Genomic DNA, 13,656 nt, shown 5'->3' on the forward strand with positions numbered 1-13,656 from the left:
TGTGTGAGCGTTGAAGGATAACATACCACAGCAACTAGATGAGCAGCTTCTCAGTTACATCAATTACCGACAAGCTTTGGTCACTGTGTATGCTGCGACGGTGGGCCTTAAAATATTTGTAAGAGTAATACCGAAATCTATTTTCCTTGTATTTTCCCAGAAGAATGACATGCAAAATCAAACAATCAGAAGAGCATTTTATTAAACCCTTTCAGGAAAGTCTACGAAGATAAAATCACATGCAGGATGGTAAGGGCGATGAAATGTCACAAGAAGGCAAAGGAAGCTCAGGCATCCTAAAATTTGTGTCACGCGGTCCGACCTGCCTGCGACAATCAGGATTTTTTTTTTTAGCACTGACTAAATAAAAACAAAGATTTAACCACACCAAAATGATTCAGTTTTCTTCAAAGTGAACTCGCATCCACCTTGCTTTTGAGAAAAACAAGTACACGCTCAAAAATAACTTCCTCACAGTTTGTTTTTTGTTTTTTTGCTAATCTGAGGTTAATGTTTACCGCTCCTTCAAATGACTCAACATCCAGTGAGGGTAAATATCGTCTTTCCAGTGTAGAGCCATTTGGCTCTTTCTCACGATTTCTGGACTCTTATGTTCCACAGAAATTTCAGACCAGCATGATGCCATTAAAAACTACCGCAGCATGTGAGGCTGATCGTACATGCCTTCCTTATGGCCCATTTATATACCGAGATGTGTTCTATTCCTTGACGACTACTTATGTACACGCATGATGCAAAGCCTCTGAAGGACCCCGGTAGTTGCACACCCCAAATCTTTTGCAGCAGAATACAAATGTTAAAAAAACCCACAGGCATCTTTCACATTTTTTACTGTTCACAGAGACGACACGATGAGCTTCATTTCCCTCCAGAAACCCTTTTGACTGTAAACACGACTTTACGGGATGGCTTACATAAAAAAGATATGACACTGTCATCGGCAATATGGATTCTGTACCACAAAAAGAGGGCAGGTCAGTTCGTCTATTCAGTGTTGCAATACTGTTTGTATACAAACAGTCTACTGAGATGGAGAGGAGGATACCTGCCACTGACGGAATATAGCAAACACCCTTTTAGACTTGTCACGAGGGTCCTGCGAGGAATGAGGAAAAAAAACAACAAGTCAAATATAAGGACGATTAGAAATCAGGATCATGTTTGATGACTTTGTTATAAAATGTAAAGGTCAGGACTCTTGACTTACCTGTGCTGGACTGCCTCCCTCTGTGTTAGAGTTATTCTTTGTGGGCATGAGGAGGTCGAGAGCAGCTTTCCAGCCCTGCTGATGAAGTGCAGAGCCTCCATCTAAAAAGGAGATGGCCCCCGGATTCACATTCTCCTTTCCCACAGAGATCCAGGGACACCAGTCCCTGTGCTGGGCGAGGGGGTCAAATGCATTCTTGTGAAGAGGTCCATCCTGAAAAAAACAGAGGTTTGTTTGTAATGGCAAATTCAAAATGTAAAACCCAATGAATCTTAAACACAAGTGTTAACAGCATTGAAATAACTCTCATTGCCTTAATGACCAGGTAGCATTGTGTTACTAGTTATTAAACAACACTGAGGTCTGGGGTATGAAATCAGCAGTGATGTCGGTTCTTACAGGACCACCAGCTGATGAGAGGCACAGGCGTTTGGGTGGGTGCAGGCTGGCAGCGCCTTCAGTCCCAGAGCCGTCTCCCTGTCCTCTGCTGCGAGTTGCGGACCTCTTGCCCCTGGTCAAAGGGCTTGGCAGATCTTCACTGGGGCTGGTTGAGTCTCTGCTTCGGGCACGCAAGGCCACCGGGGAGGAGGTGCCCTCACCCTGTAGCATACATCAAAACAAGGTGAAGCAGCAGCCGGGTGTGTTTTGAGGATTGCATTTACCAACACCACTCATGGAGGGAAGTAGTTCTAATGAAAGTGAACGTGTGCACATAGGCTTCGCGTATTTAGCTGGTCAACCTCTTTAAAGCTTGCCTGTTCAGAGCGGGTGGAGTCCTGGCTTCTCAGCTTCATGCGGCTTGGAGTTGTAACTGTAACAGGGGTGGGTGAGGCAGATGTAGAACGGTCTCCCTGGCTCTCATGGGTGGCTGCTGAGGTAGGACCTGGTGCCTGAACATTGGGGCTTGGGGTGTTTGGTAAGGCGTCTCCTTCACCTCCCATGCCCTCCATCTGGTAGAAGTTCCACAAGCCCACCTTGCGCATACAGTAGGAGCAGGTGAGGATGGGCAGGTTCATGGCGTGTAGAGCTGGGCTAAGATGAAGGAAAACACTTTTTTTGGTCGCATGGCTCCAAATGGTCTTCCGGGGTTTTTTTTCAGCATCAACAGATGGCAACATAAATGTCTGCGTACGAGAGGAAGTTTAGGGTTTCATCTCACCTTGCGGCCCAACCACAGACAGAAACAATGCAGGCAGCCACCTGGACAGCTAAAGGTTCAGAACACGGAGTGCCTCCCTTTCTTTTTTGTTCTTCCTCAATCAGCTGCAGTATAACACTGATAACATCCTCTGTCAAAGACTGAAAGGAAACAGTGTAGATTAATCACATTCATCTTCACGTCGAGTTTACATGTTTCTAAAATAAATCTGACTGTCCTTTCCACAATCGCAGTGATGCACTCCTCTAAGCCTTTTCTGTAAAAAGAATAATGTTCATTATGTTTTGAACTAAAAGGCGAATACTTCTTCGCTGCCTCACCATAGATTTCAGCTGCTCTGGCTTCATGGCTGGCAGCTGCTGTGCAAGGAGACAGGCGCTCTGGAAGCGCTCCAAAAAGCCAGTAAGAAGTGTTGATGGTTCCGCAGCTGGAACCAACCAGAACCGCTCTGAAACAAATGCAACACTTACAATGACCACCATGTGAATAACTCAGGTATAATCATACTCAATGCTGTGCAAAATGATTGCTCTAACCTGGACATGGAAAGTCAGGCCAAGGACAAAACTTCTCATGCTGCGTCTGGAGCTGCCGCGATATCTCTGCAATGCGGGTTTCATCTATTAAAAAAAAAAAAAGAAGAAAATTGCTTGACCTTTTATTTTTGGCAGGCTGGCAACATCAGCCCAACCTTGCCAAAATAGCGTGTGCCCTGCTTCTGACATTGTCTTTTTCTCATGCTTACATTTTAGAAAGTCTAAAGTTGGTTGTAGGGATGCACAGAGGAAAGCCTGGCAGCTGGAGCACTTGAGCATATCGCAGCCGACGTTCATCCAGCCATACCTGGCGCACATCAGAGGGGACAGGACACGAGGTTTGCCTGCCCATTTCAAGCAGTGCCGCGCTAAGGAAAATGTTACTTGAACACATTACTTCTGTTAATAAAAGTAGATATCTTTGCATTTTATATACGATTTCATCAAAACGTGAACTACAGACTTATCAAAAATATAGCTCGCCCAGTGCTGCGTTTATTAGGTGACGGGAAGGTTGTATAATGAAATGAAGGTTTGGATGGCTCATACTGGACCGATATGCGGAAAAAGGATATTGAATATGATTCCACCCTTGAGAAAAAAGCTTCTTTGTTCGTTGCTTCGCAAGGCGACTGAGTGTTGCTTTTTACTTCCACGGCTTCAAAATGTCCTTGCCCACTGAAACAAACAGATCTTCAGTTTCCACACACTTTGATGGATTAAAAAAAAAAAAAAAAAAAAAAAAAAAAAAAAAAAAAAAAAATGGATACCAGTGATTAAATTTCTACGTACGGCACATTGTAAGATTCCTAATCACTTACGTTCAAAACCTACACGAGTAAAAGTACGTTAGTATTTTAAGCAAAACGTGCTTAAAATATAAAAACTGAAAGGACACAATGTACAGACGGGACAAACTTATTCCTGTCTGCTTTACTGTACACGATGTTTTGGATCAATATCTCTGTGGACTCCACGTGCATTTTAGTCATTTTAACTACTTTATAGAACTTAACTTAACTTGGAGCGATGCATTTTTTTATTATTATTATTATTATTTTTTTTATCTTTTCTGTTCTGTATCTCTAAAAAAAAAAAAAAAACTTTTCGGTCCTCACCCACCTCTCTGCACAACACAGCAGCTACCACAACAAAAACACGCGCCCGGTGCACGAACATACCAATAAGCGCAATGAAATACATCAAACGTACTCCCGACGCCGGCTGACATGCTCCCAAACATGCAGAGAGAGACTCGTCTCTTCAAATTACACCCGACGTGAAAGCGGCTAAAACAGAGCTGCCGGGCTAAGTGGCTAACCGCCTAGCTCGCGTAAACTTCTTCTTTCGTCCCATTTCATTGAACGTATTTTTTGGATTGCATTTGTACCTTCTGGGAGCGACGTTTGTCGACGACACCCCCTCGTTGAGGAGTTCGCGAACTTTCTCCGGAGAAGCAAGAGAAGACTTGAGCTGATTGGGATTGCCGAGACGATCCCCACGACTGCCGCCGAGAGTCGCCATGATCGGCTCTGAGCGAGGTCCCCCGGAAAATACACCCAGAAAACAAAGGTTCCGCCCTGTGAGACCCAAAGACTTTCACAGTTTGAAGATAAACCGATAGGACTCCTTTTGGCTTATTTATCTAGTAGGAACTATTTTTTTTATTTTATTTTTTTTATTAGAGAAGACACCAATGATATCTTTCTCTCCAGAAAGTACAAAAGTATGGTAATAAACAAGAAACTGTATCTGCGTGTTCTTGACAATGTTGTAAAGGGCTTTACAATAATGAAATATGACCTGATCATAAGGTAGGTAGGTAGGTATTTACTTTATTAATCCCTGAGGGGAAATTTTTTCGCTACAGCAGCATACAGAAGCAATAAGATAATAATAGAAATAATAGAATAAAATAATAGAATAGAATAGAATAGAATAGAATAATAGAAAAGCAATAAAATAGCAGTAAATAGCAGTAAAAAAATATAAAATATAAAATGCACAGTATATACAGTACATTATATATCTATATATATTATATACAAACAAACCAAGAAACACAGTCAACAGTGTTATTGTACTGTGATGGATTTTGCCAGAGGTGCGTTATTGTACAGTCTTATTGCAGTGGGCAGGAATGATCTCCTGTATCTGTCCTAAATAAGAGAAGTAATATAATAAAACTAATAGGATAATAAAAAATACAGGCTAATAAAGTTAATAATACAACAGAAACAAAAACAATAGAATGTACAAGACAATAAAAAGGTAGACGTTGAAATGCATTATAATTATACATATGATAAGAATATAAACAGTGTAAATACAAACATATATGAGATTTAAAAGAAGCTGGAGAACCGGTGTGTCTGAGTTCATAAGGCACAGAATTATATAGTGCAGGGGCTCTGATCAAAAAGCGTGATCAACAACCTGCGAATAACCAGGAGGGACTGGTATCAAGAGAAAGATTCCTCATCAAAGTACCTCTGAGAGATTCTTATTATGGGATCATTAGGTTATTTAAGTTGGAGTGTCAGCGTGAGGATTGAGGACACTGAGATGACGTCCTCTTTAGGCATATTTATTTCTAGTAATTCACATGATTTACTTGTTCCCCAACATGTTTACATTACATATTTACAGAAATATTCACGGGTTGTTTTTCCAATGTTGTTCTGATATATAGTTAGACACAACTGATTATTTCAGAAACTGATTTACTGCCAAGGAGTTGTCTTGGTAGTGGTGCACAACAATCAAGTGTCACAAAAGACATTTGTTTTGTGACTCTTTAAAAACTTAAGTCAATGAATTCTTGGAGTTGAGCTGGTAAAGTTAAGCTGGGGAGTAATCTCGGTAGGTTCTCTTTCTAAAATCCTAACAAAGCTCTCTTCTTATTTTCAGTAGTTCACAGTGTGAAACTTTGCCCACATTAACCACCCAGCCCTGGAGGTTCAACAGCACTCGGGTAGAAAAAACAACAACAACAACACTGTTGTGGAGACGAACAGACACGCGCAGTCCCGCCCACCTCTGATGACGCGACGTCCTAATAACAAGCCCTGTGATTGGTCAAGTGTCTCACGGGCCCGGAGGGGGGGTGGGGGGGTGTAAAAAAAAAAAAAAAAAAAAAATTTGTGAATGGCTTTTCGGAGCTGACTGAAATGTGAAATGGTTTACCAGCACTTTGGCAGATGTTGTTTTTATTCGACGTGACATCCTTCAGGACTGGATTGTAAAAAAAGGGGGAAACGATGTCGGACCCTGACGGCGCTCGCAGTCGAGAGCAGCTGAATAGATTCGAGAAACTGACAGGCAGGCCGCCGCACGGTGTGACGTTAGCAGGTCGGTCAACAACATTAGCACGGCATGCTAACGAGGCTACGTTTTAACGCGACTTACCGCTTTTCACGGCAGCCCGGCGAACCGGTGCTGCGGGTCGGACCCAACCTGCTCCGCGTCTGTGTCACCTTCGCTTGTCATCAATTTAAGATTTACTCGTGACCTTGCTGTAAACATTACAACCGGGTTAGCAACATTCCGTAATCCTATGTGACTGGCTTCTTTTTTTTTTTTTTTTTGGTATTATATATATATATATATCTTGTTAGGGGTCATATCAAAGCTAATGTGCAAAATAAAATTAAATACCTGCTCATTTGACTTTTGCATCATTCGAAAAAAAAAATAATAATTCCCTTTTTTTTTTTTTAGCTGTGCAGATGTGCAGCGGTTCTAGTGTACAGCCGGATTTCACACTGATTACGAGGTTTTACTGAGCTGCAAACCCCCTCGATATCAATTTATAAAGCTTTTATTCATATTTGACCAAATTCGGGTCGATGTGAATTGCATCGTTATCTGGTGTGCTTCCCATTTGAAAGTATGTGAAAACAAATGTTTTGCCGCGGACTCGATTCCTTAAACGTGAGAGTCGGTGAAGATGCAGCGCTCGACGCTGCACATTTGTGGGAAATCTACAGAAAAGCGAGGTGACAGAGACTTCGAGTAGCTCCTAATGATTCAGGGAGAGTGGTACCAACAAGACCAAGATGGTGTATTGCAAATTAAACGTTTGTGGCTACAGGTGTCAACACTTTGCAACGTGTGCTAAGAAATCTCGTGTGTGAATTTGGCTGAACCACTTTTGGTTCATTGCACATTTTAGTTTTAGTGCTGCTCTACCTCAGCTGTGGGGGACATTGGGCAATGATAGACTCCTGTTTGATGTCTAACTATTTCCTGTTGGTGTTAGATCCTGGTCCTTTTGTGTGTGTGTGTGTGTGTGTGTGTGTGTCACAAATGCAGTCTTAACAGCTGGCAAACCCCGTCTACAACCCAGTAATCTATAGTTCACAGTCCAGCCTTGGTCACTCAGCCAATGTTGACATGCAGATGCAAAGAAATATGACCGAGATGTCTGATAGTCATCATACAGAAATACATAAAAGATTTAATTTGCTTTTTTTTTTTTAAATTAAAAAAAAAATATATCATTAACTTTAAGAACTCAGCTGTTACTGTACTAAATACTTTAGATAATGCTTTTATCCTTGCTTACAGTCATGCTAGTAGGATTTTGGGCATTCATGTCTCACGTGAGAGGTAAATGAAAGATGTTTAATGTCAGGTTAAACAATGTGGTCCTGACAGAAGGGCAGAGACAGAAGTGTGTGCCAGTTTTCTGTCGTGATTCTGAGATTCTTGGTAATTATGACCAAAAAAAAAAGACTTGTGTTGTTACTGGCATCAGATTTGTATCAGAGTGGATGTGTGGTCTCGTTACTTTCCTCCTTTTCATCCTGATCATTGACTGAAGCATCACAGTTGTAGGTGGGCCTCAGTGCTATTCTTTGTATTAAACAGAGGGACATTATTAGACCTCATTTACCCTGTGTTCATCATGCACTTACTGATAGGAATCTGCTGATCCCTCCGGCCGGATATCTCAGTAGCAGAAATAGTGGTGTTTACTTTTCTGCCATTTGCACACTTTTCCTTTATTCCAGATAATGTTGTGCATCTTAACGAATGGTCTACATGATGATACAATACTGGAGGTGCCAGCTTCTGTGTTTTAGCTACAGCACTGTATGATATAAATAGATTTCTTTAAAGTGTCATTTAATTTAGAGTGCACTGCAGAGAAAGAGGCGGAGGAACCTGAATTAAGCTTTTTTTTTTCTTCAGTTTATTGACTCCGAGCACGTGCATTAAACTGAGATTCAGCTGGGTGTTAACACAGCGCTAATGTCCCAGCTAAGTGTGTGACTACTTTTAAATTAATTACTTAAGTTTTACTCAGGGTGGCTCAATAATAGTGCTGCAGCCTCACACCTTGAACAGTGTGGAGTGTGCGTGGTGTCATGGTCAAATGTGCAAAGCCGAAATTTGACTGGGGAGTAGAACAGTTGTCATGTGTTATGACACATGAGTGACTGACTGACTGCGCGACCCTGATACATAAAGAAATATCAGGAGTTTATTATTCTGAGGAATCCCACAGAAACATGCAGGCTCAGTCAGATTATCACAGTGAAGAAAACATAGATGGAGATATTTTAGGACTATGGTTGATCTGATTTCATATTTTTATTTACCTGTAGTTGTAGCTATTTTTGTGTGTGCAATAAGTGCACAAGTTGGTGTTTCTCATTGGTCCAGTTCTAACATCTGTTCTGTGTCTTTCCAGGTCATCGTACTCCCCCCGCCCGCAGCGGGCATCGCTGCGTCGCTGACAACACTAACCTGTACGTGTTTGGAGGGTACAACCCTGACTATGACGAGTCCGGAGGCTCAGAGAATGAAGACTATCCGCTGTTCAGGGAGCTTTGGAGGTACCACTTCGCCACAGGCTGCTGGCAGCAGATCCGAACAGAGGGCTACATGCCCACAGAGCTGGCATCTATGTCAGGTGAAGCATAGCACGTCTTGAACATTTAAGATACTTAGTAGCACTCGGCAACAACATTTAAGTACGAAAACTGCGTTTGTTTCTTCAGCTGTCTTGCACGGCAACAACCTCCTGGTGTTCGGCGGCACTGGGATCCCCTTTGGAGAAAATAATGGCAATGATGTTCACGTTTGTAATGTGAAGTACAAGCGATGGTCGCTGCTCAACTGTCGGGGGAAGAAGCCCAACAGAATCTATGGACAGGTAGACATACGAGAACAATCCTCAGCTTTTTCTCGAACCATGTTCATATCAGAGAAGTGTACAGTGTCCTTAATAGATAAGGGTCATTTGCTTTAAAAGAAGGATTTCTGCCTTTTGATTGAGTAGTTACCTCTTCATTGGGCTGCAATGTCATGACTTTTCCTCCTCCAGGCTATGGTCATTATAAACGGCTTCCTGTACGTGTTTGGAGGGACGACAGGTTACATCTACAGCACAGACCTGCACAGGCTGGACCTGACCACCAGGGAGTGGATCCACCTCAAGCCCAACAACCCTCCTGACGACCTGCCCGAGGAACGGTACGCTGCTGTGATTCATGAAGGCACCACAGGATCTAACCATGCTAGGAATCCTTCCAGTGTGTCAAAACCCCTGGACATGGCTTGGTGTCACAGTGTGTATGTCTGTGTCACAGGTATAGGCATGAAATAGCACATGACGGACAGAGGATCTATATTCTGGGAGGAGGGACTTCCTGGACATCTTATCCTCTGGATAAGGTACGACGCCACTCAGGGTACACTCGTCAAACGCATTTAACCTGTCAGCAAAAACTTCAAATGTTTTAATGAGAAATGTCTGAACAGGCAGCTGAAGCATTTTCTGGTTCATCATATTTTCTCAAGGTCTGGTCTACTTTTCCTCCCTCGCACACTTGGTACCGAGTACTGTGCTGAGGAAGATAAAAGAACATTTCTATAGGGAACAATACTGTAGTTGTAGAAAAGCGAAAAATATCTGCATACTGCCGATAATGCACATAAATACAAACTCAAAGGCTACAATTAAATTCTATACTTCTATACAGTAAGATGCAGTAAAATGCTGAAGGTTAGGTTGACAGTTTTTTTTTTTTTTTTTAAACATCTCATCTTTGTTACTATGTAAACAAATGTCAATTATAGTTTTTGTTCCAGATTTCTTTCTTGAACACAAGACAAATCCATCTTAATCACTACTGAAAACTGTCATTTAGGCTCAAGGTAAATATGTATCATGTTTTTGTTTTTTTGTTTTTTGAAATAGATTCATGCTTACAATTTGGAGACCAATTCCTGGGAGGAGATCAGCACGAAACCTCATGAAAAAATAGGTCTGTATCCTGCACCTCATGATTAGCACAAGCCCCTTTTGTTCTCATGCGCACTATTTAATAGTGTACGTCCTTTGACAGGGTATCCTGCTCCCCGACGATGCCACAGCTGCGTGCAAATACGCAATGGTGAGAACCAAAGAAAGCACTGCTGCACAGACAATATCATTAGATAAGAATACTTTTCAGATTATTTCTATTCATCCTCTTATTTTGGTGTAGGATTTAAAATTGATTCAAGCTCACCTCAATAATGTAATGGTATCTGTTATTTATTTTTCTCTATTGCAGATGTATTTATCTGTGGCGGCTACAACGGGGAGCTGATATTAGCCGATCTGTGGAAGATCAACCTGCACACTTTCCAGTGGAGTAAACTACCAGCAGTGATGCCTGAGCCAGCCTACTTTCACTGTGCTGCTGTCACTCCAGTCAGTACAACACTCTTGTCTAAGCCTCTCTATTTGTTTGTCTCGGTTCAATTGCTAATGTAAGCTGTTTATATATAAATAATATGCATACAGCAACTAAATTACATATTAATTGAAATTGTTAGGATCCTGGTCATATTGTTTGTTCCAAGGCAAATTAAGGGAAGATAAAATATCTACCAGATCAAATAATTTGTATTTCCCTACTGATCTACTTTTTTTTGTGTTTTTATTGGATGGTATTTTTGTCCATTTTGTGGACAGTTGATGCATATTGAAAACTTGTTGAACAAAGGTTACATGTTGGGGTTGGAATTTTTTTTTTTTAAATATCTTTGACTCCATGGCACCCACTTCTCCAAAGCTGCTGGTAGCTCTAGAAACTCCGACATGCCTAGAAACACGCTGTCGAGATTTTGTTCCACCAGTCAGCCGTGATGGACTGTAGGGGTTGCTTGGAAGCTCAAGCCTTCATCCTTCTCTTTGTCCCCAGGCTGGCTGCATGTACATCCACGGTGGCGTTGTGAACATCCACGAGAACAAGAGAACTGGCTCTCTGTTCAAGATCTGGCTGGCTGTGCCCAGCCTGCTGGAGCTATGCTGGGAGAAGCTCCTCAAGGCCTTTCCCCACCTGACTTCACTCCCCACCATGCAGCTGCTCAACCTGGGCCTCACGCAGGAACTCATTGAACGCTTGAAATAGGCACGGTGGAGCACGAACGGAGGAATGGAAGGGCTGGGCCGGACAGCGAGGAGACAACGAGACAGCGGTCCAACAGAGCACAGATTTAAATTAACGGCAAGTCTCTCCCTCCCCTGCCTAACGTAGCCCCGCCTTAAAACCAAAAACAATGGGATGCCTTTTTTCGTTGTTTTCGTTCCTTTTTTTTTTTTTTTTTTTTTTTTGTAGTTCCAGTGATGATTAAGAAAATATATGTGGAATGTTTTATGGATTTTACTCGACCCCTTTCCCCACCACTGTTCTTTACATGATGCCTTTGTGTCAAGCTAAGTATGAATTCTTTGTTCCCATCCTCCAAACTGTGACAGCTGGAAATAAGTCATTTTGCCATGTCATGAAGTCAAACACTGTCCACTTGCATTTTTTTAAAGAAAAAAAATCTGCTCTCTAGTAATTTTAAAAACTCTGTGCGAAGGAAGAATGCATGTCTCTTTAGTTGAAGGACTAAATCACTTGTTCTGGGGGTATTCACATAAACGGATATTGCTGTTTGCAAATTTCATCCTGCAGATTTTGGAGGCATATCCTTTTCTTTTAATTTTTTTTTAAAATAGATCATACAGACAGAAGTGATGACAGTAATGGTTTCAGTCTATAAAAGGTGGTAGACAGTGGTTTTGCTCAAGAACTAGTGTTTTTTGCACATTTTAGCCAATTGAATACAGTTGTCATATACAATTTCCATTACTGCTGACTTGTAGGGTTTTAGTTTTTTTTAAACAAACTTTTTTGTGACTTTCTTGACAGACTTTTTATTTGTTTCCTCCCTAAGGTGTAAAAATCAAACACCTCAAAACCAAAAGTTGGGTGAATTAAGTAATCTTATACACTGATTTTAATGTCTGCTTTTATTTTGAAAGTTTTGTTTCCTTTGCACAAGTTTGATTTTAATAAAAGCAGACATGGAGCTCACTGTAATGGTTTACCAACCTTAAGTTTCCAATCTCTCCAAACGATTTCTATATTTACACACACGTACCGTCTGCCTGGAAAGAAGGAAAACATTAAAAACTTTAATGCCTTGAAAATGGTCACGTTATTTGTGGTAAATTGCCTAAAACGCGCAGAAACACTGCGCGCTCTTAATTAGCATGTAAAGATAAGTTTGACTGCTGCCTCTGTTGTTATCTGGACCCGTCTATTTCTAGTTTTCTCAATTATGTTACAAAAATCCTCTGCTGGAAAGGCAGAAGGAAGGTGGGTATCTTCAAGATAATTTATTTTCCATCGTGTTTGCCTGCAGCTTTCATTTGTAAACCAAACCATGCTACACCATCACTGTGAATTTGGTGCTCTTTAAAAAATTTATTTAAAATGCTTTTATTCCAATAAAGACTTAATTGTTTCAACTTCTACTCCCTCTTTGTTGACGACATGACAATGGTTTTATCACAGGAGTTGCTCCGGTAGCAGGCGGTTACAAACGTGTTAATACTGCAGTGCCTTTTTCAAACTACTAAGGTTGACATTTTACACATACCGGCAGTTTAAGATCTTTGCATGTATAGACAACATTTTTACATTTTAAGTTAATGTTTTAACTGCTTCTAACAATCCAATCATTACATATAATCACTACAAGTCGCTGGCCAGATGTTTGATTTCATATCTCGTCTTAAATGTTGAAGACTCTGTATTCTTTTCCTATAAATGAGCAGAAAAGACTTGAGCTGGTTACAAGTCCCAAAAGCACCCAAGTATTTCAAGGTAATATGTTCATATTTATCTGATGCCAAACAACGCTGCACTTTCGAAGTGTGTCTATAACGAGGACTTGGGTCAGGATGAGACTTTTCCAGACTCTTTGATGCCCACAAATGCATGAATCTGCCTGCACTTCTTTACCTTGCTCCTTTTATTTCTGCTCAGCCTTCCGAAATACTTGGTGCATGATGTCTTCACCTGCTTTTTAATCGCAACATTAAATCTTTAGTTCGGGATATAGTTTTACAGGTGACCTCTAAAATGTTGTACAGTGGGCTTGTATGAATGTTGTGTTTGAGTTGTGTCAATAAAAGTGTTCTGTAAATATATCTTTGTTCCACCAATTTCATTTGCTTGACTAATGATTAGCACGGTGCATACCAGTAATAAAACCGTTTTTTTTAATATTCTACTTGTAGACTTCTTTGCATGAACTGCCGCTACACTCAGATTCTGAAAATGCACACCAGATGAAGGTAATAACGTGCATTCGTATGTCCTGTTCGTTGAGCGTACTGAACAAAGTACAATGGAGAAATGAAAATCTCTTATAAAATGGTTACTTCGTGGTTGTCAGGA

At 41.1% G+C, this 13,656-nt stretch overlaps 2 protein-coding genes across 2 annotated transcripts; one reads left to right on the plus strand and one right to left on the minus strand.

The window, feature by feature from the left end:
* Nucleotides 1-180: 180 nt before the first annotated feature.
* zc3hc1 (zinc finger, C3HC-type containing 1) lies at nt 181-6,426 on the minus strand. Its single transcript, XM_069164813.1, has 11 exons — nt 6,332-6,426; nt 4,314-4,503; nt 3,499-3,601; nt 3,133-3,283; nt 2,924-3,007; nt 2,708-2,835; nt 2,388-2,527; nt 1,984-2,260; nt 1,628-1,828; nt 1,229-1,441; nt 181-1,117 (listed from the first exon to the last, which is right to left on the minus strand). The coding sequence occupies exons 2-11, from the start codon at nt 4,445-4,447 to the stop codon at nt 1,043-1,045; spliced, it is 1,506 nt and encodes a 501-aa protein (XP_069020914.1). The 5' UTR covers nt 4,448-4,503; nt 6,332-6,426; the 3' UTR covers nt 181-1,042.
* On the plus strand, nt 6,048-13,404 carry klhdc10 (kelch domain containing 10). Its single transcript, XM_069164814.1, has 9 exons — nt 6,048-6,274; nt 8,622-8,843; nt 8,932-9,086; nt 9,258-9,406; nt 9,523-9,607; nt 10,134-10,200; nt 10,282-10,329; nt 10,492-10,631; nt 11,125-13,404. The coding sequence occupies exons 1-9, from the start codon at nt 6,184-6,186 to the stop codon at nt 11,332-11,334; spliced, it is 1,167 nt and encodes a 388-aa protein (XP_069020915.1). The 5' UTR covers nt 6,048-6,183; the 3' UTR covers nt 11,335-13,404.
* The last annotated feature ends 252 nt before the right edge of the window (nt 13,405-13,656 follow it).

Source organism: Embiotoca jacksoni, unplaced genomic scaffold (assembly GCF_022577435.1).
Source record: "Embiotoca jacksoni isolate LCO1_2020_lvr unplaced genomic scaffold, fEmbJac1.0.p SCAF_32, whole genome shotgun sequence".
Classification (NCBI taxonomy): domain Eukaryota; kingdom Metazoa; phylum Chordata; class Actinopteri; family Embiotocidae; genus Embiotoca; species Embiotoca jacksoni.